The 20,400-nt window shown below is 46.7% G+C and overlaps 7 protein-coding genes across 7 annotated transcripts; 3 read left to right on the top strand and 4 right to left on the bottom strand.

Moving 5' to 3' along the window:
* Positions 1-803: 803 nt before the first annotated feature.
* FOMMEDRAFT_19742 (FAD-linked oxidoreductase) lies at positions 804-3,439 on the bottom strand. Its single transcript, XM_007266078.1, has 8 exons — positions 2,850-3,439; positions 2,506-2,796; positions 2,158-2,429; positions 2,091-2,100; positions 1,839-2,029; positions 1,243-1,778; positions 1,125-1,191; positions 804-1,062 (listed from the first exon to the last, which is right to left on the bottom strand). Exons 1-8 carry the CDS (start codon positions 3,267-3,269, stop codon positions 909-911), a joined length of 1,941 nt encoding a protein of 646 aa, XP_007266140.1. The 5' UTR covers positions 3,270-3,439; the 3' UTR covers positions 804-908.
* Positions 3,440-4,286: 847 nt separating this feature from the next.
* Positions 4,287-5,576, bottom strand: FOMMEDRAFT_82362 (Clavaminate synthase-like protein; the record flags this gene model as incomplete). Its single annotated transcript, XM_007266077.1, has 3 exons — positions 4,287-5,163; positions 5,228-5,350; positions 5,434-5,576. The coding sequence occupies 3 exons, from the start codon at positions 5,574-5,576 to the stop codon at positions 4,287-4,289; spliced, it is 1,143 nt and encodes a 380-aa protein (XP_007266139.1).
* A 1,339-nt stretch (positions 5,577-6,915) lies between these two features.
* On the top strand, positions 6,916-10,459 carry FOMMEDRAFT_19740 (vacuolar protein sorting-associated protein 35). The gene is made up of 10 exons (XM_007266076.1): positions 6,916-7,035; positions 7,093-7,189; positions 7,245-7,551; positions 7,603-8,398; positions 8,450-8,595; positions 8,652-9,054; positions 9,108-9,227; positions 9,280-9,741; positions 9,799-9,948; positions 10,010-10,459. Exons 1-10 carry the CDS (start codon positions 6,940-6,942, stop codon positions 10,280-10,282), a joined length of 2,850 nt encoding a protein of 949 aa, XP_007266138.1. The 5' UTR covers positions 6,916-6,939; the 3' UTR covers positions 10,283-10,459.
* A 289-nt stretch (positions 10,460-10,748) lies between these two features.
* FOMMEDRAFT_28209 (uncharacterized protein) lies at positions 10,749-12,913 on the bottom strand (the record flags this gene model as incomplete). The annotated part of the gene is made up of 8 exons (XM_007266075.1): positions 10,749-11,276; positions 11,315-11,455; positions 11,655-11,714; positions 11,883-11,906; positions 12,043-12,435; positions 12,498-12,533; positions 12,621-12,649; positions 12,676-12,913. 8 exons carry the CDS (start codon positions 12,911-12,913, stop codon positions 10,749-10,751), a joined length of 1,449 nt encoding a protein of 482 aa, XP_007266137.1.
* Positions 12,914-13,720: 807 nt separating this feature from the next.
* On the top strand, positions 13,721-15,676 carry FOMMEDRAFT_83380 (DUF21-domain-containing protein; the record flags this gene model as incomplete). Its single annotated transcript, XM_007266074.1, has 12 exons — positions 13,721-13,833; positions 13,902-13,996; positions 14,058-14,098; positions 14,152-14,172; positions 14,230-14,268; positions 14,333-14,382; positions 14,578-14,666; positions 14,724-14,985; positions 15,038-15,119; positions 15,181-15,287; positions 15,350-15,432; positions 15,507-15,676. The coding sequence occupies 12 exons, from the start codon at positions 13,721-13,723 to the stop codon at positions 15,674-15,676; spliced, it is 1,152 nt and encodes a 383-aa protein (XP_007266136.1).
* A 661-nt stretch (positions 15,677-16,337) lies between these two features.
* On the bottom strand, positions 16,338-17,813 carry FOMMEDRAFT_107298 (ChaC-like protein; the record flags this gene model as incomplete). Its single annotated transcript, XM_007266073.1, has 11 exons — positions 16,338-16,497; positions 16,568-16,645; positions 16,739-16,809; positions 16,866-16,899; positions 16,992-17,110; positions 17,215-17,268; positions 17,328-17,358; positions 17,415-17,474; positions 17,539-17,609; positions 17,668-17,692; positions 17,751-17,813. 11 exons carry the CDS (start codon positions 17,811-17,813, stop codon positions 16,441-16,443), a joined length of 663 nt encoding a protein of 220 aa, XP_007266135.1. The 3' UTR covers positions 16,338-16,440.
* A 380-nt stretch (positions 17,814-18,193) lies between these two features.
* On the top strand, positions 18,194-20,219 carry FOMMEDRAFT_146427 (phosphatidylserine decarboxylase; the record flags this gene model as incomplete). The annotated part of the gene is made up of 4 exons (XM_007266072.1): positions 18,194-18,377; positions 18,431-18,627; positions 18,697-18,927; positions 18,988-20,219. 4 exons carry the CDS (start codon positions 18,197-18,199, stop codon positions 19,954-19,956), a joined length of 1,578 nt encoding a protein of 525 aa, XP_007266134.1. The 3' UTR covers positions 19,957-20,219.
* Positions 20,220-20,400: the final 181 nt, after the last annotated feature.

Here is a 20,400-nt window from a genome sequence, read left to right as displayed (position 1 = left end):
CAGTGCCACAAGGTATCAGCACTGCTTGCTAATCAATCATGGATAGTTGGTTGGAAGTTTTTGTCCACCCTCCAAGTCAAATAGTCCCTAACCTCAACAAACTCAAAGCCAAGATATAAGCTTTGCAATAACAATTTCAAGTCAGTGCAACAGCAAACTTTGTGGTCGACCTCAATAATAATTTTGTATCTACTCACGTTCATTCACCATGGATGTCCTTGAGGCTGCAATGAATGCTCTTCAAGAGGTGGAGTGGGTCCACTTTGCTTGTCATAGCCATCTGGATCCCGAACCATTCAACTCGCAGATGGCAGTCTTACAATACTTGACATTACTCGGACTCATCTCCTGAATGCGGAGTTTACCTTCCTGTCTGCTTGCCATACGTACGGCAGAACAGCCACCTACCGATGTACATGATGAAGTGCTTCATCTAGCCGCAGCGATGCAATTCTGCGGGTTTAGGAGTGTGGTAGGTACCATGTGGGAGTCGTTCGATACGGGCGGACGAATTCTCGCCAGAGACGTCTACACGTATCTTTAGGATGAATTTGAAGACGGAGAGGTTGGATACAAGCGATCTGCTGCAGCAATTTGAAATGCAGTGGTGAATCTAAAGGCACGGACGGAGTCGGATGAAGAGGGAAGAGATATAGGTATCAAGGTCGACAGATGGGTTAACCTTGTGCATATTGGAGCTTGAGTGGCCGTGGTGTTTCCCCGTAGTGATAACGCATGTGCTGCTTTTGATCTTCTTTCTCAAGGTTAGACTACTTGTGCTGGATTGATAAGGACCAATGACGCCGTTTCTCAACAACAAAAATACACGAATGCATGCATATGTCTAAGAAGCTATCAAGCCTTTGGCAATACAAAGAAAAATGGACAAAACTAGCCCAAAACCTAACTCATGCAAAAATACTACGGAAGCGCTTTGCGATTTCCGAACCGGCTCGTCGACGCTCTTCTCTAGCCACGTCGCTCCCCAGCACTGACTTGTTCTCGATCGCACGACGACCCAGATACGGCATGACTTCAGACAGTTTACCATACGGAACGTACCTAAAAAGTAAAATTTTATGTTACGTTAATCTAAGACTGGACAGGGAAAATGTGGAGCTTACTTGATGACGAACGGTTCGGTAGAGCGTGTCTTATCGACTAAATAGTTAGTCAAGGCATCACGCATGCCTAGTCGGCTAAATCAGATGTTACCTACTAGCGAACTTAACTGGGACGCACCATAAAGCTGACCAAGGGTAATTCGCTCCGCTGCATTATCTGCAATCCGTATAACTTCCGTATTGCCCTCGTATTTACGTACTGCAAGGCCTTCGCTCACGAGAGCCTCCAATATAAGTTCGCAACTTCCCCAGTTGTGTGTACCAAATAAGATACCCAATTTCGGTATTATACTGCTGGTGCCTCCAGCTAAGCTCTCGTCTCGACTGTCGGTGTTCCTATAGCCAACGTTCCTCGCATTAACCTCCGCGAGCTCCGCTGCAACACGCCCAATAAGCATACGTGCACATGCATTATAACACGCATCCGTCTCTTCTTTGTTCTCCCAAACGGGTGGAAGTGCCTCAGGAGAGATGCTAGGAGAGGATAAACCGGTATTAGAACTGACGACAGCCTTATCCTCTGAATTCACGAATTTCCGCGCCTTATGCGCGACCGCTTCGAAAGGATGATACGCTCCACGCACAAGCTTCACACCTAGTGCATAGTTACCCGCTTCTGCATCTGAGAGAGACTGGGCGAGATGCTCAGGTGTTCTGTATATACCATGATTAAGAGGATAAAACCAATAAACCCGGGTAATGGTCAAGACGAACCTTCTCAGATAGGCCTGGAATGTGCCATAGATCAGGGGTTGTACTGTTACTTCTTCTTGTCCAGTTCTGAGGGCGGGAAGTCGGAGTTTTTGCCCTAGTACGCTCGGGACTATTGAGGGAACTCTGCTCTGCGCCCCTGGAAGGCGGTTAAACTCAGCCATGAGAGCCCGCTGATACGCATCAATAGCAGGCTAATCAATGTGGTGAGTAATGCAACCGCCTGGTGTACCATGTGGGGCTCGAGATACTTACTTGATACCAACTAAAATAGAAAGAATTCACCTAGAGCTCGGGAACTCGATATATGAGAGGGACTAACCTGTGTTCAGCGTCAATGATAATTTTAACGCCTCTAGCCTTCGCCCTTTCGCAAACTCTAAACAAGTCCGATTTTAGTTCCCTTAAATCGTCCAAATTTTCCCTTGTCAACGGATTAGTTTCCGGAAGGTCAAGTGGGTCGAGGTCGAAAACCAGAAAGTCTGTAGGTCGAGGAGAGCCGGGAAAGCAGACTGGGCGGGCCGGAGGAGGACGCGTGTCAACTAAATGCTTAGAGAAATTGATAAGTGCCTGGGCGTCTGGAAGAAGCGCAGTCTTACGGCACGATCATTATAAAACGCATAATTAACTTTAGCGAGATCATCTAAAAATAAGAATGATAGAAACGTACCAACTTGACAGCGACCCATGTTCTTCTTCCAGTCAAGCTCGTTACGTTGTTCCTGTAGCGCTCTCGTTGGTCCTCAAAGTCGGCAGCGACGTCGATGCATCGGATAATCTCCTCTATGATGCGTTTATGCACGGGTTGAAGTTGAACCGATTCATGGCCGTGTGCCTTTGCTTTCCCGGCAGCTTCGTCTTCGTCGACCTCAACGCTGTAACCGAACAGTGCACCTTTGTTCTCTGCGCGAAGCCTCTCAAGGAGGGGAACCGTCTCGAGCGCAGTATCACCACCCACAAACTGTAAATGATCCCTCGGATCAGGTACACATACAGGAAAGAAATGGTGCCTACCTGAGAGAAAAAGGTCGCCCGCACGAAAGCCTCCGTGACGTGCTTGACTCCGGGAACGGACAACAGAGATGTTAGGATGGATGGAGAGTAGTCCACCAGAATCGGGATGGAACACATCGCGTACACTATGTACGACCGAAACAGTACTCCCAGAGGAGTCGGTCGTCGTTGAAACTCCTGCTCGACATCCTGGCGCATGTCACCGACGTCAGCGAGTACGGGAGCCTTGAAGTAGACGTAACCCGCGCTTCCCAGAGCGCCGGTCAGAGCAACCGCGCCAATTTGAGTCCGTCTAGAACGCACATGATTGCCGGGCCGCGAAACCGTCGAAGTTGTCGACACAAAACGCCGGACAGCATTCAACGAGAAAGACGAGCTATAGGAACTCGAGATGGCTTTCCTGCAAGCAAGCAAGATCATCGCGGTACAAGACAAGGGAGTCAAGGACAAGCAGAAGCCTCTAGTCGGAAGTCGAGTAGTTTATTCCAGCACTAAGTATTGACTGATAGTACACGCTTTTAATGGCAGGCATCGCGATGGGAAGCAAGATAACTTCCTCATTCTTTAAACCTGTTCCGAGTTCCGCTTGAGACGAGATGCGTGCCCCTGATTAATCATTTCGATCTCGTCACAGACAATGGTTGGCAAAAACTTGCGGGAAAAATCTGGCTTATGCAGCGTAAACAGCGGGAAATATACAGGAAAATGTCAATGACCCTAGGGCGATCCATTCCGCCAGGGAATAGGGGAGGTTCGAAGATTTTCTCTAGAGAAACGGTGCTTCGGTAGCAAAGGTAGTTCTTTGATACTGCAGAACATGAGGACATCAGGAGGCAAAGGAAAGAATGAGAAGGCAAGAAGACAGCTAGAAGTAGCTTACTAAGCTCTGATATATTTACATAATTTAATTTTTGTCAGTGTACCCAAAAAAGAAGAGTCACACCCACGTCATAAATGTAAAGCCACGTGCTACATAACTTTGTTTCACTGTTAGTGGACTTCGAACGGTCTCTACGAAATGCCACTGACTTGGGTTTAGAAGCTTATTAAATGCTGGCAGCTTTCTTAGATCCAGCTATCAACTTGTTGTACACTCATTGGCCCATTTATGATTTAGGTGATAAGGACAACAGTTTGAGCATTGAATATGGCATATCCTCATGGATGAACATATAGATCGTGCTCTCGAGAACTGGAACTGTTCTTGGTGAGAGCAGCGCTAAAGAGGATTATACGATTTAGTACTGATAACCTTGCCTAGGATGAGAAGTGAACATCAAATGTGATACGACAAGCGTGAGGAGATAAAGCAAACGATTGTACAATTCTTACTTCTTTTCCATATTCACAAAGCTACAATTAACAGATAATAGGACTTAAAGGCACTATAAGCGTCGAAAAACGAAGGTCGAGTGAGCTAACCAGGAAATGGCACAATTAAACCACCTCAGGTTTGTGCTCCATGCCTCGGCTTGCACGCCACGTCTCGGGGCCCTGATACCGAATCATTAGTATAACCTCTATCGGGACAAACAAAAAGATACTTACCGCTCTGTTCTTGATTCTTTGATTCCTAATTCTTCTCGCAAACCACTCAATCGCAGTGGTGTTCGGCTCATATTTCGCACGCTGCTCATCCGACATACGCGACACCACATCCCTAATCGTTCCGCTCTTATCTACTAGCGCACGCAGCTGCACATTACCGCCCGGCCGAGTGAAGAATACAAGTGACCAACGTGGATACGCAGCCTGTGCACCAGGAGGAGGTACAACACGGTGTAAGTTTGACCGGAGAATGCCCCCAGAAAACAGCGTGAGTGCATCTCCAATGTTACATATGGCATGCCCCGGAATTGGGCGAACGTATTGCCAGTCCGGGTTGTTTGGCGGCAGAACTTGTAATCCACCAAGACGATTGTGCAAAAATGAGAGAGAGCCAAAATCGGTATGTGCGCCTATCGCCGATGTCTCCTTTGCATTATTCGTAGAATCGATGCCAGGCTGTTTGGGCGGATTCTTAATGCAGCGAGCCTCAGATCCGCTCGGCTCCTCCCGTGAATGAAGCTCAAGGAGTGTCCCACTTGGAAGGCCGAGCTTCTTCTCGAACACGGAAAGCACCGTATTGTTTACGTGTAGCGACTTCTCCACAAAGGGCCGGATGGTCGACTCCATACGATTGTTAACGGTCGAAGGGTAAGTCCGATGTACGACTCTTGGGTACGCTAACACATCGTCCTTCGACACGTTGATGAACTCAACTGTGTCGAGGTTACCATACTCGTCTGTAGCATTTGCTCCGGCGGCCTTGTATCTATTACCGTTTTCCATTTATAACTTAGTCAAGTATCACCCCGTCGAGTGGAAAAGGCACAAACCCAAAGGAGCTTCCACCGTCACCTTGCTCATATTTCATCTTTTCATCAAGCGGGAGGTCCATAGTCTCAGCACCCATCTCAAACATAGCTTCTGCCTCGTTATCGGCATTGTGATTCTTGAGACTTTCCACGCAAGTTGTTCAGCACGTTCCCGTATCCATTAATTCATGAAATGATGAATTGCTACTTGACGAATCAGTACTTACTACCAAAATCCAAGCTCCGTCGCAGCCTTCCAAAGCTTATCAATCTCCTGAACGTCCCCACCCTTGATCAACTCAAAGTCCACGACCAACAAAGGATGTGTCGGTATGTCGTCCGGGAAAGGCGGAAGCTCAAGACCAGGCATATTTAGTGATCCAAGTCAGGTACAGCCTTCAAATCAAGGTAGATAAAGGAGGAGGAAGTGTTGTCGGTAAAGTTGATCAAAACCAAACACTGCGAGTGAGTGTATCTTCCTTATATATTCCAAGTGCATCGAAGTATCGCCAAAATAAGCCACCGTCCCGTCATCTTATTCAGTAGAGAGTAGCGCGCAGGGCCGAGTGCAGGCAGGACTCGTGATCGGTGTCAAAACTGTCGGAAAAGGTAAGACAGTCAGCCAGTACGAGTCGTGAGAGTTGAGTCTTCAATCTTGGTCGGATGATCTCTTGACGAGCTTACGATGATGATCCAATACCGAGGTCTGCGCGGGTCAATCATTCAATGTAATGGAAGGAAGTCTGTAGTAATTGACTCTCTGCTTTCGTCCGTTCGTTCCGAGTTACCACTTCAGAATCCTTAATGGCAGTGAGAACGTTCAAGTTGCAAGATTATCAGTGGTTGAATATTAGGACTTCGTCTTTTCCCCCCGACAAGTTGGTGCATGCATAATATTTCGGCATGTAAAGTGGGGACGTACATCGATACACGATACAACACGATGTAGGCTCTCCATTGAGGACTACTGTATGCACATTTGTCGCAACAACGGGGCTGTATGGTACTGCCTCCACCTCATCTGGGTTATGCTCAGAATCACCCTCCAGAACAAAGTCTACAAAGTGAGTACAGTTGATGCCCGACGAGAGAAAGAGGAAATATAGCAGAACAGAATATAGAGCTCTGGCATGCATTTGTTCATGTTAAGGCCTTAGAGTCAGGAGGATTATAGTACAGCTATACAACATGATTGGAACTGGGTTGTGTACTTCAATGAGGAGTTAGTTGAGCATGCAAAGCATATTACAGAGTCTTTGAAAGGTCGGAGAGATTACTCTTAGTCTTGCGTTGCAGTTCACACAATCCTAGAATTTTGAGGCTAGTAGCAGGGGAAAAATCGATTAGCACATCTGAGAAGTCTCAGAGTTCTGTCGATTTCAATATATCATTACACTTTTATGCGACGACAATAATAAAAGTCTTTCCAAACAAACTGTAGGAGTTGCAAATAACTGCACATGGTCCCATGGAGGTTAGCGAACTGGATCGACTTGAAGCTAGCGATGAAGGATGGAATTAGAATGCACGCTGTGCGCCACTATATCCATGAACAAGTAAAATTTGCGTTGGCCTTTGGTGTTGGAGGAGAGGAGGAATCGTTCAGGGATTTTGAATAATTTATATTCAGGGTTAAATTTCCCACGTGCACGTGCACGGTGGACTTGCAAAGCACAGTTGAGCGGTGAGCACTGCACCTGCTAAACGTCGTCGACGTCTATCTCACATACAAAATGGCGTTACCAGCACCAGTAGGCGACGAGGCGAAGATGCTGAGCGAGGCGGTCGGTGTCGTCAAAGTTCAAACGCAGCAGATGAGGAGGTTTCTGGCGAGTATCACCGAGTATCCTCTATTCCCCAGTTGAAGCTAACGGCTCAACTTCCAGGAAACCGACCAGCTCATGGATGCTTTAAAATCCGCGAGCACGATGCTGGCTGAGTTGCGCACATCTTCTCTTTCTCCGAAACAATATTACGAGCTTTGTGAGTGTGTTGCGCCCCGATCATGATACGCGTCATTGACCTGTTCGTTCCGAAGACATGGCTGTTTTCGACGCGTTAAGGCACCTCTCGACATATCTCTACGAGGCACATACGCAAGGGAGATCCCACCTCGCGGACCTGTATGAACTTGTGCAGTATGCAGGGAATATTGTGCCACGGCTGTACCTCATGATCACCGTTGGCTCTGTATACATGTCTATTCCGGATGCACCAGTGAAGGAAATTATGAAGGACATGATGGAAATGTCCAGAGGTGTACAACATCCAACAAGAGGTCTTTTCCTGCGCCACTATCTGAGTGGACAAACGAGAGACCACCTACCTGTAGGCAACGACAATGGGTGCGTCGTTTACTAGTTACTTTTCTTCTCATTCGTTAATGGTTATTCCAGGCCTGTTGGAAATCTACAAGACTCCATTGCCTTTGTTTTAACTAATTTCATCGAAATGAACAAATTATGGGTACGCTTGCAGCACCAGGGCCACTCTCGGGACCGTGAAAAACGCGAAATGGAGCGACGGGAGCTGCGGATACTTGTTGGAACGAACCTTGTCCGTCTCAGCTCTCTTGACGGTGTCGACCTTGATATGTATCAGCGAATCATACTTCCGCATATCCTTGAACAAATCGTCAACTGCAGAGACGTCATTGCGCAGGAGTACCTCATGGAGGTTGTCATCCAGGTGTTTACCGATGAATTTCACTTATACTCGCTTGGCCCCTTCCTGTCTGCAACTGCTCAGCTCCAGCCATCGGTGAACATCAAACAGATTGTCATTGCACTCATTGATCGGCTCGCTGCATACGCTGCGCGCGAAGCTGAGAACGAGAATCCAGAGGAGACGAAGCATCAGGAGGAAGCAGCCGCGCGACGACTTGCAGAGAAAGTTAAGGAACAGAAAGCTAAAGCACGTATAAATGGTGCAAGTATGGCCTCTCCACCGTCCGCAACGTCTGATGATGCAGGATGGGGTGCAACTAGCCCGACTGCTGATGCGGAGAAGTCATTTGAAGATATGACTCTGAATAATGGGGAGGCAGCAGAAGTCAACGGAGTGAAGTCTCCAACTGACGAGAAGGGAAAGGAGAAGGCAGAGCCTGAGGTTCCAATGAAGAAGTTTAGGGGCATCCCGGAGAACGTTAAACTATTTGAGGTCTTCTGGCATCAAATTGTTGAGCTCATCAAAGTGAGTATTCTGCAGCAGGGGGTCCCGATGCATTCTGATCCTTTACCGCAGGCAAGACCGGATTTATCGATACAAGATATCACAGCATTGCTTGTATCTCTCATGAACCTCTCTGTCAGCTGCTATCCAGATCGTCTAGAATATGTCGACCAAATCCTGGGCTTCGCCAGCGAAAAAATCAAAGAATTTTCGGACAGGTAAACAATTCGTCGCACGTTGATACTCCTTCTAAATAGTTCATTTCTCTAATTAGCCCCGACCTACATGCTATGCAAACGACCAACAATCTCGCCTCACTCCTCATTGCTCCAATCAACTCCTACCAATCTGTGCTCACTCTTCTAGCTCTCCCTCGTTATGCAAATCTCCTCGTTCTGCAACCGTTCTCGACTCGGAGGTCACTTTCACATGCTATCGTTGCGTCCGTACTGAAGAACGAGACGATCATCGAGACCCCAGAAGATGTTCGCGGTGTATTAGACCTTTGTCAAGTACTCATACGCGATCAACTGGATACTGTACCCGGGAAACAGGCAGCTCAACCTGTGAGGCGACCTCCATATGTTGCTGATCGGGAAGAGATGGCCGAGGAGCAAGGTTGGGTGGCAAGGATGATTCATCTATTCCGAACAGACTCTCTGGATGTACAATTCGAGGTATGTTGTCTCTGATGAAAATAATCTCGGTGATTCACGGACTATTGCAATAGCTCTTCCAAGAAGCTCGAAGACATTTCGAGGGTGGAGGAGAGAGGATACGATATACGTATCCGGCCCTAATTACAAATGCTATTAAACTATGTCGAAGGTACAAAGCGCGGGAACAAGAGGTGAGCCCGTACCATCATTATTTGCTTTTCCGTTCTGACCCGACTTGTAAAGGACGAAGACTGGCAATCGAAGGTCTCAACCATTATCAAGTTCGTACGACAATTAACCTCGATTCTTTTCACACAAATCGAAGCACCTGCTATTGCTCTGCGACTTTTCCTCCTTGCCGCTCAAGTCTCCGACGAATGTGGGTTCGAGGACCTTACGTACGACTTGTACGTTCAGGCATTTACAGTGTACGAAGAAAGCATCTCGGACAGTCGTGCACAACTAGAGGCCGTCACATTAATTATCGGCACGTTACAGAACGCCAAGGTGTTCAGCGTGGATAATTATGATACCCTAATCACGAAAGCGGCGTTGCACGGTGCGAAATTGCTCAAGAAGCCGCATCAGGCAACAGCGATCCACCTTGCGAGCCATATGTTCTGGCAGGAGGCACCAAACGGTGAAGTACCTGAGAGCCGACCTGAAGCAGGATCTGATGCTGAGGGGACTGATGGACCTAGAGCTGTATGCGGATTCAATTCTGGCTGTTTTCCGTCATGTTCACTTATGATGTTTTTACAGTACCCGCACCAGGACAGCAAACGTGTCCTCGAATGCTTGCAAAAGTCATTGCGCATCGCGAACTCCGCAACGGAGGAAATCGTAACCGTCCAGCTGTACTGCGATGCGCTGGACCAATATCTTTACTATCTCGACCATAAGGCCCCAGCTGTACGTCCTAGCCTCCTTACTCCAAGGAATATTCCGCGATACTGACATCTAACATTCGCAGGTAACGCCGAAGTTCGTCAACAGCTTAGTAGACCTAATCACATCAAGTATCGACAACGTCTCGTCGCCAGACGTGCACCCATCGCAACGAGCACCTCCAGCTCTCATCGAAGGCGTACAAACACCCGAAATGATCGTACGACACTTCCGTAACACCCTTGTATACGTTCAGACTCGCAAGAACGCTGCGGACGTAGACCCACGATGGGATGAAGTCGACGTCGTTGGTGCTGTGCTTAAAATGGGTTTAGGACAGGATGCAGTCGGTCGATAATTGATTCTATATGAGTTGTGCAGATGAGCGGGTGTAGAATTCGGCTATATGGCATTGTTTATGCGAGTGGTGGTGTTCGTTCTTCTGTTTGTTTAGTTCGGTCATTAATTGTTGTTTCTCGACATGTGTAGACATTGAGCGTGTCTGCTGTTGTGCTTAATTTTATTCGCGAATTCACACCTTTTTCCCTTTCAATGAACCCGGTGCGAATGGAGCTGTACTACACCAAGAAGAATTTATGAATAAATTATCGACGGGACTAACATATATAGGAGCACATGATTTATTGGGTAGCTGTGGCTTCGGATTGTACCACATGCCCTAGTTCCAGACCGGGAATATAGCCGAAGATTCAACATACAAAAGGTCAAGAAGGATTTATGGAGCGTAGTAGACTGGGAATCGTAAACGTCTGTACAAACATCTGTGCGTTGGAAGTCGTTCAACGTCCATTAAGCCTATGATCCTACACAGCCCGGCTAGCCTTCCTCTTGATCTGAGGTACAGAAATCGAGATAGGCATGTCGTAATAATCGACCTCACTAACGATAACCACGTCAGTTTCATCCTCCACGCACGGCTCGGACTTCGCAAGTGGTATAAGCGTGAAGCGCGCCTTGACAGCTTCGAGCGAGTCAGGCGTTAACTGCGGTGCGGAGATCTCGGGATACGCGCTACCCCCACTTTTCTTCTTCCCCTTCTTCGACTTGTCCTTTGAGGACGGAGAGGGCGTGGGAGAGGTGTTCTCTTTATCTTTGCCTCGTGTGCCACTCTTGAATAAGGACCGGGAAGAACCGGAAGTGGAGGGCGAGGAAGAAGTGAAGAGTGCGCCGATGGAAGAGGTGGAGCTTAGTGCGCTGAGGCTGAGCTTCGATGAGGCGCTCCGGAGGTAAGGGAGGATGTTTATGCTTTGTTTTGACGACGGGGATTTACGAAACACGGGCATGCTGTGATTATACGTTAGAACCAGATGCGTACGCATATGCCAGGCACCCTTTTAGTTATTCAAGATTACGACCACTAGGGACTTACGTTGGTGTATAGAAGAATGAACGTGTTCTCTGACTTTTTCTGTATATCGGAGATGGTTATGTGGTGATTAGGAGATGTGGTGGTGAGGTGGAGAGTGGCGATCGATCCTTGGACCCGCTTGAAAAGGACCGTAAACTGCCACTAGTCGAGATCAGAATGCAACAGAGATCAGACATTGTCAAAGTCAGACTCGATAAAGCATTCAAGCTAGAGTTGAGATTTTTAGTTTCCTGCTTTGATTCCATTTGGAGGCAACTACGAGTATCAAAGGTCAAAGGCGATATAAAGACAAAAAGAAGAAACTTGCGCACAAATATGAACAAATATTATGTGGACCCACGATCGGCATCGAGGCGGAGTCAATCTCAGGTAGATAAATTGCGCAGATCTGGTGGTAACTCTACATAAATAATAAGATATTTCTATGGTCATATAGGGCAAGCTTTAAAACAGCGTATCTGTACTTCTTCGCCGTGTTTTCCATCCTGTTCAAGCTTATTTTGCAAAGAAGACAAATAAAAATAAGAGATAAACACGTAAAGGGCTATTATTCTCTTCACAGACGTACTATCTCAGATACAGTGAAAGTTTGCTACGACGTAGGAAGAAGTCCTATTTATCACATCTCTTCAATCAGTCAGCTAAATGCCACAGGTGGATAATCCAGAACTGGAAATGCGAACAGATTCGACACGACCATCGTTTCATGGGTGCGTCTCTAGTGTTACATTCTTGTCAACCCTTGCCTGATCCTGGTGTTGACCACTCTCCGGCCTCTTCTCTTCTTCCTTCTTCTCTTCACCATCTTTCGTCGGCTCACCTTCCTGCTTTGTCTGCTCCTGCACCGGCTTCTGTTCCTCAACCGGTTGCAGTACTGCATGCATCTGCTTAGGTGGTTGTTGATCATGAGGGTTCATCGACTTCTTCTGCCAAGGGAATGACACGTCCCTGCAAGTCTTGAAGATGAAGAACGACGTGAACATAGCATCCATCACAGATGGATTTTGCGCAATCTCGGGACTGAACTTGAGATGTCCGAGTGGAGATGGGCTATTGGGTGGACGGAGTCCGGCCGGGTCGCGCTTGTACGTTACGGCTATGTTGCCTTTTGCGTCGTACAGCTGGAAATGAAGGAGGGATGTCCGTCAGAATGAGTAAGGACGTGACAAGATTGTAGACGTACCGTGGGCTCGAAACCGTATGAGCGCCAGGTGTAGGTCTCATTATTGATCGTGATGAAGGATTCAGTGCTCAGCGATCCGTGAGTACCCCATCACTCCAAAAAGTCAGAGAAACCAATACTCACTTCAAGAATCCCTCTCCACGTCCAAGGAACTGGTTAAACGAATACAAAAACCCACCATAATGAACATAACTCCTATCCTGCGACGGCCAATTCCAAATGATCTCCGCGACAACACACCAATTCTGCGATTCACCATCGCTATAGCGCATAATCGTAGTCTTATCAGGGAAGAATGCCCATGTACGTGAAGTTACAATTTGATAGACAGGCTTTGACGCGCCCGTGGCGTTGGCAGGGGTAGAGAACGTAGTGTTGAAGATACGACGACGAGGGAAGTCCAGTTCCATAGTCATACTAGGCGTATTATCAAACGTTGGTTGAGTGGATTCTTCTTCTTGAGTTGAAGGAACGGAAACAAAAAGGGAGTTGAAAAAAACGGGGAGGAGAGGTCAGTAGTGTGATTGTCCTTTTTGTGAAAATGCTGAACAAAGGTTTCAGCAAAGTGGAGTGGACGACAGTTTGCTTCGGCTTGTCTATGCAGAGGAACTAGATGGTTTCGAAATGACATTTATTGACCTTTGCCAGTCATGAAACCGTGCCGTTCATCGGCACAACCTAGAATAACTGCGAAATGACATTCCTGAAAAGTAATATCTAGAATATATGTTCACCGCTGCAAGGGTTGAAAGAAAAACTCTGAGTCGGGCGCGTTTAACGCATATGAGTCTCGGCGCAGGCTAGCATACACTAGTCTTCAGAGCTACGAAATCAGCGCGTAGCTCAAGTTCATATCAGATACTTCAGCGCTCTTTTCATATGGCCAGACACCGAGCCAGGATAGTTACCTACTGTTTCACAGCAGCAACAGTATTGTCGGCTGTCTGACATCCTTAACCCAAAGCAAAGAGAGAGAATGACATAAGCATGACGGCAAAGGGCGGTGGTGACGCGCTTGTGGCGATCGGCGCGCGCTATATTTGTGTGCTTATGCTTATGGTTCTGTGTTGTTCGAGTGCCGCCAAGCTAATCCATTGCAGTCTTCTTGTCTACAAACCACCACTATGACCAGAAGGTCCTCCTCCCATCTCATAATTTTCTCTCTGTTCAGAGCTTTACAGCGAATATGCACTGTAGTTGCGTCGCCAACTCTGCAAGTGTCCATGGTAAATACGTTTGCTGGTGGGGAGCCGGAAGAACGACCAGGTTCATCGGGTTTCTGGATGAAACTCTTGTTCAGTTGTATTCTAGTACTACTTGGAGGAATATTCGCTGGGTATGTCTGCTATACCATTTGACCTTTGGTCCGCTCAAACTGAGACATGTTCATCCCATACGCGCCAGCTTGACTATTGGTCTTATGGGTCTTGACGCACTTCATTTGCGCGTCTTGAATGTATCGTCTGACGATGAAGTAGAGAGAAATAACGCGGGGAAAGGTGCGTTGGAACCTTTACTTGCCGTGCAACTTGTCCTAACCGTATATCACTTTGCTACCAGTCCTCAATCTCCTAAAGAAAGGTCGACATTGGGTCCTTGTAGTGCGTAACCTCAATGGTAGTAATCTCGCTTCAAAAATTGAATGTGCAATTAGGTTCTACTCCTTGGCAATGTGGTAAGTAACTTGCACTACTCTATTGGCTTATCTTGGAAGTCTCATTTGCGGAGTTAGATCGTTAATGAAAGTTTGCCGATATTCTTGGACAGCGCGGTAAGTCTAATAGTCTGATAAATTCAGATTATTATCGGCCTTATATGAAATCTACGCTCTTAAGCTCGGCGGAGGTTTGGCTGCAATCGTCATTTCGACAGGACTAATCGGTACGTTGTATGAAAATGGCGCATCAACACGTCTGATATGTCCTTGTTCCGTCTTTCAGTTATCTTCGGGTAAGAGTAGATAACGCTGTATCGGAAACGTGATGTTCACTTATACATTACTTACATGCGTTTTCATTTTAGAGAGTAAGTGATTGCTTTAATCTTCTAAGTCTGTACCTACTCCTAACGATGTCAAAAGGATTATTCCACAAGCTGTTTGTGCCCGGTATGGGCTTACCATCGGTGCAAAATGTGCACCCTTTGTACTAGGACTCATGTACTTCTTCGGTAACTACATGACTACATCAAACAACCCATCATGCCATCTGACATGATCTATATTAGCTCCTGTCGCATGGCCAATAGCCAAACTACTCGACTACGTCCTTGGCGCAAACGAGGAACACACATACAAAAAAGCCGAACTACGCTCATTCTTACAATTCCACCGACAGGGTGAAGAACCACTCCGTGATGACGAGATTACGATTCTTAATGCCGTTCTTGAATTGAACACGAAGAGAGTCGTGGAGATTATGACTCCAATTAATGACGTGATTACATTCAGTGCGGATGAGGTGTTAGATCATAAGCTCGTGGATAAGATGTTCGTTCGCCTCCGATTACGTGGTGTACTACTGGCTTATGTTTCTCTGCAGTTTGGTGAGCGGATACTCGCGTTTCCCGGTATACGAACCAGGGAACCCGAAAGCATTCGTTGGGTTGCTCTTAATTAAGAAGGTACAATTTAAGTGTATTGACTTCTAATTGAACACCTAGTTGACGTATTCGTCATCACTAGTTACTCAAATACGACCCATCGGACAATAAGAAAATCTCAGACTTCTCGTTGTCCATCTTACCAGAAGCAGGCGTTGAGATTAATTGCTTCCAAGCTCTTGACTATTTGTGCGCGCTTTCATTCTTGCCTATTTACATTTGCTAATCTACGTATTATGCATTCCCGTTAGTCAAACAGGACGTGCGCATTTGCTCCTCGTTAGCAAGTCACCTGGTATACCAGGTGGCGCTCTCGGCGTGGTGACTCTAGAAGGTTCGTACCTTGTCCATGATCTCTATTTCTAGTACCAACACAGGCTGACGGCAATTATGCCATTATGTGTGTAGACATCATCGAAGAGATCATTGCAGAGGAAATCGTCGACGAATTCGACCGATACGAAGATAACCAATCAAAAAGAATGGCGAGACGGATGGGTACAGCAGACGTGATGAAAGGGTCCGTCTTGTTATTAATATCATTCTCCCTCTTCTCTTCATACCAATCTTCATACTAACTTCCGTGATTTTGTTTTCTAAACGGAAAATGTAGGATTGTGGAACACGTCAAACGCCGGACAACGAACCCAACGATCTTCCAAGCAGGTGTAACACCATGCGTAGCAGCGTCATCAACACCAGCACTCGAGACGGAATCACTACTCAGCAGAGTTGCTAGTCCCGCGCCTTATGGCACCTCAAACTCCAACATCAAACCAATGGAACCTGGTGAAGAGACAGCGTCGATACGACCGAAAGACATCGTAGAGGGTGAAGTGGGAGTGAGTAGGAGTGGAACGTCTACGCCGACGACGCGTAGTCACATACAGGTGAGGCGGGTGAAGGAGGAGGAAGGGCCGAAGTACGGGGATACATTAAGTACTTCTCCGAAGACGTGAGACTCTTAGTAAGGCTTGTGAGAGGATAGGGAAATGGTGGTGGAAGTTGCGTATAAAGAGCAGACGCATGAAGAATGCATTGGTGGATGAACGTTACGTGCATAAATCACACAACTTTTCTTAAGAGCAAATGGTGTTCAGTTCTCTCATCTTCACAAATCTTCGGCAAAAAAGGCTTTCTCTTCGTTTTCCCTTGCCTAATATTATGCTATGTTATGGAAAACATAATTTTGATAGTTTGGTTCCACACATTCAAGCATTTACAATCACTCTCATTTCCCAATTTCTAATATATATTCTAACTTATTGATAGGTGAGCAGTCAACAATATAAGTATCAACATCTAAGTATTCCTAATCCTGTCTACAGGTGGGAATCGCACATCAGTTTGCTATTGCCTTTTGTTGTTCTAACTCCCTATCCAATTCCCTGACCCGATCCTATTTCCGATACAATACATGAGCTCCTTTTGCATTGAAGTGGACTAGAATTGCTAAAATAGAAAATTACCTCTAGAGTGAACAGATACTTGTCGTAGCTTTCAGCAGTTAACTTCCGAACGGCTTCGGCAAGTTCGTATAGGTATACCTGACAACATTCATTAGCAATCCGTTTCATAACAAAAAAGAGAAAATCAATTTGGAAGCAAGGACAACGGTTTAACTTGCAAATACAACGTACCTTATTAGGACCCGACGGACCAACGGATACGAATATACGCTGGGCGAGGTCTTCTATTGGTTGCGAACCGACTATCACGTAGTTTTAGTTTGTTGATATTAGAACATGGTATGAAAAGTAGAAGTACTGAATGATGGGTTTTCGGGCTTCCCCACGTAAGTCTAGACAAATATAATCAGAGATGGATTGATTACTTTCAGTGTGTACGTACTATCACCTGCACAATTCCGTCAGATTCCACAGAATATACAACCAAGAAATGTTCAATCAAGTAGGAAAAGCTTACTCCAGAAAGGACGACTTTCTCATGCCCATCTGCGATGCCGTATACATCGACGTTTTCAATTGTATACCCATCCTTTTCTCGATAATCTAGTAAATGGTAATATACGAAAAAATAAAAATTGGGTAGTGAAATAGGTGTGATCGCGTCATTCACTAGTAAAATGATGAGATCTGCATCAAGGAGCACATACCGAGGTATTGCCGGACGACTTCGTCATGTTCGGGGTCTATGGTGTATGCAATTCCTGATCAAATGATGACTCAGATACGTCGTTCGAGGTATTAGGGAGAGATAAAGACGAACCCCAAACTGTGTCCTCTTCCGGGAATGCATCCTAGGTCACTCAACGCGTTGCAGTCCTCTTCCCAGTACTATGAGCGATAGACTTACAGAAGCAGAGAATTTATCCCAATCTTCCTTGTGTATTAACGTTACGACTCTCCCTGGATTCTTATTTGTAAGAATCCGGAATGAGTCACAAACCTGGTTCAAGATTGACGGTGAAGAACGATACCTCAGGCGTTCCGCGATGATCATGCGACTTCTGTGCGAATCGTCGTACGTATCCTTTCAAATATCCTGGGGCTTATCAAAGGATATTGATAGTCAAATAGATTAGCATCAACATGGGAAGTTGAGATACTTTGTTTGATTGTATGCGGTGGAGGCTATCACACAAATTAAGCTATTATACAAATAAAGTAGTTTGAGAGCGCTAGTTCTGACCTTCCAAATTAGAGATCCATACCCGAAGACGACATATGGACTTTTCTCTGCAGCTGAAGCCATTGAGAGGACGAGGACGAGGACGAGAGCAAGCCATAGAAGGCACACGACATCGGAAGCTTTGGGAAGGATCGACGTGCAGTTGCAGCTACGCGTGGCACGTGATAATGCTGCGCAGAATGGGCTGAACACAGAAAAAATGAAGGAAAAATCCTTAATGGTCCAATACCACAAATTAAGGCATTATATACTAGAATAAGTCAGAACGTTCTTTTAGAGTTGCCAGTTATCGAGGGAGTGAGCCCAGAGAGTGAGGCGAAGCGCAAAGCCCGACTTGCCGACTGAATACGTACTTTGCGGACTCGTGGCAGCGCGAGCCTGACAGTGAGGGCCCACCCCCGTCTTTGCATTACACCATCGATATACTAACCACGCCGTCGTGAGCCATGCTCCCCTATAAGCAGGGCTTTCTGCGGCGTACAACGTCGCACGTATACCGTGGTGGTAGACGTCACGTCAAGAAATACGTCGCTCACGCTATCTACGCTGGCCGCAAGTACAGCCAGTACAGAAAAGACAGCCAGCATGGATCATCTTTCGATTCATCGCAGCAGACTCCGTTACATCGTATGTCATCTCTCCATGCTACATTGTTGATCTTGCTAATGAATCTTGAGCAGAAAAGCTCGCAGATGCCTGGAGAAACACCCCCACTAAATGGTATCCTTTGCCCGTTCTAGTCGGTGCTTTACTACTTGTCGCACTCAATATTCGCAAGAGGCAACGGGAATATGCTTCCCAATCGAAAACCGAAGGGCATGGGATGATGGTCGATAGAGATGGTGATGAAGTTATTCGGCTGCATGGACCGTTCCATGTACGTTTCATACCACTTTTGACGCCACGGTGAAGCGCAGACGTTGATAATATCACACTTGTTTGTTAGGTTAATGTCCTTGGCGCTCTCCCGTTAAGAAATTTGTCGCGCTTATGGGGATACCTGAATTCTGTTGAATTACCCGTCTGGTTCCGTCCTACCGGCTTCACGATTTACTCAAAGATTTTCGGCGTTAACCTTGAGGAAGTTGAGCACGACCTTCCGTATTACAAGAGCCTGGGCGAATTCTTCTACCGAAGGTTGAAAGAGGGCGTAAGACCAATCGACGACGCTATTCTGGTAAGCCATATTTTCCTCCCTTCTCTGTTTCGTTTCCTTGACGTTCTTGACTCCGCGTAGGTTTCTCCCGCGGATGGTAAAATATTACACTTCGGGACCGTAGAAGGATCACGAGTAGAACAAGTCAAGGGCCTAACGTATTCTCTCAATGCACTTTTGGGAAAATCGACACCGTCGACTCCAACGTCCAAGAAAGTAGACTTCACCAATCGCGACCACGAAGTAATCATGGACCGAGAATTTGCAGACATCAACGGAATTGAATACAGTCTCGAACAACTGCTAGGGTCCTCAGATGCACCAAAAGTCAAGGAACCTGACGAAAAGGACAACGAAGCATCTGAATTACCGGATGGGGAGTTAAACGTGTTAAGGCAAATGGGAGAAGCGAAGGACGTGTCTGTTCCACCTTCAGGTTCCGAATCAAACCTCGCACACGACGCATCAGTCGCACTCGCAGTGGGTCGACCACCTCTCACACGTACACATTCCGAGCACCAACGAAACCCGCAAAACCGACTATACTTCACAGTAATCTATCTCGCACCAGGGGACTACCACCGATTCCACTCTCCCGCCGCCTGGGTCGTCGAACAACGACGGCATTTCGTCGGCGAACTCTTCAGCGTATCACCTTACATCGCCCGACGGCTACCAAACCTCTTCGTCCTGAACGAACGCGTCGCGCTCCTTGGACGCTGGGCACACGGGTTCTTCAGCATGACACCAGTAGGAGCAACCAACGTCGGTAGCATCCTACTCAACTTCGACCGGGAACTTCGAACAAACGTCCGCGGGCGACGTCCACCGCCAGGAACTTTCATGGAAGCAGTGTACAGCAACGCGAGCAAGATCTTGCGAGGCAAGCCGCTTCGACCTGGTGAGGAGATGGGTGGGTTCTGTCTTGGGAGTACGATCGTGCTTGTTTTTGAGGCGCCGAAGGACTTCGTGTTTGATTTGCATGCAGGACAGAAGGTGAAGGTCGGGCAGAGACTTGGAGATGTTAAAGCTTCACCTGAGAAGACTTGACGATGTTTTATCTTAACCTTGACCTTGACTATCGCTCCCCTCCGGCACTCCTTTTCCTGCGTTGCATGCTCTGTTTCTGCTTTCTTGCAGCTTGGATTCTTGACTCCGACATTTTCAACATGACCGCACCAGATGACGATTCGCAATAAAATCTTTCGTAAACTTAGATGAATTCTTTCCTCCCCTCTCATTTTGCAGATTATTCTTTTACATAGTAAATATTAGTAGTGATGAGATGTTGCAATACGTGTTTGCGAGAAGTTTTCTTATTTTTTTAATCCGCAATTATTGAATATGGACCCCAGAAGACCGGGTGAACAGATAGAGGAATTATGGTTGTTCCCAAAAATACAGTACATATGTCAGTAACTTGCCTTGCCAAGCTATCGATCAGCACGTGATAATTCTTTCCATAGCCTCGCGATCGCGTAAATTTGGGACGAA

Source organism: Fomitiporia mediterranea (genome assembly GCF_000271605.1).
Source record: "Fomitiporia mediterranea MF3/22 unplaced genomic scaffold FOMMEscaffold_5, whole genome shotgun sequence".
Classification (NCBI taxonomy): Eukaryota; Fungi; Basidiomycota; class Agaricomycetes; order Hymenochaetales; family Hymenochaetaceae; genus Fomitiporia; species Fomitiporia mediterranea.
The sequence above is the reverse complement of the archived record's forward strand: the minus strand, read 5'-3'. Positions and strand labels throughout refer to the sequence as shown.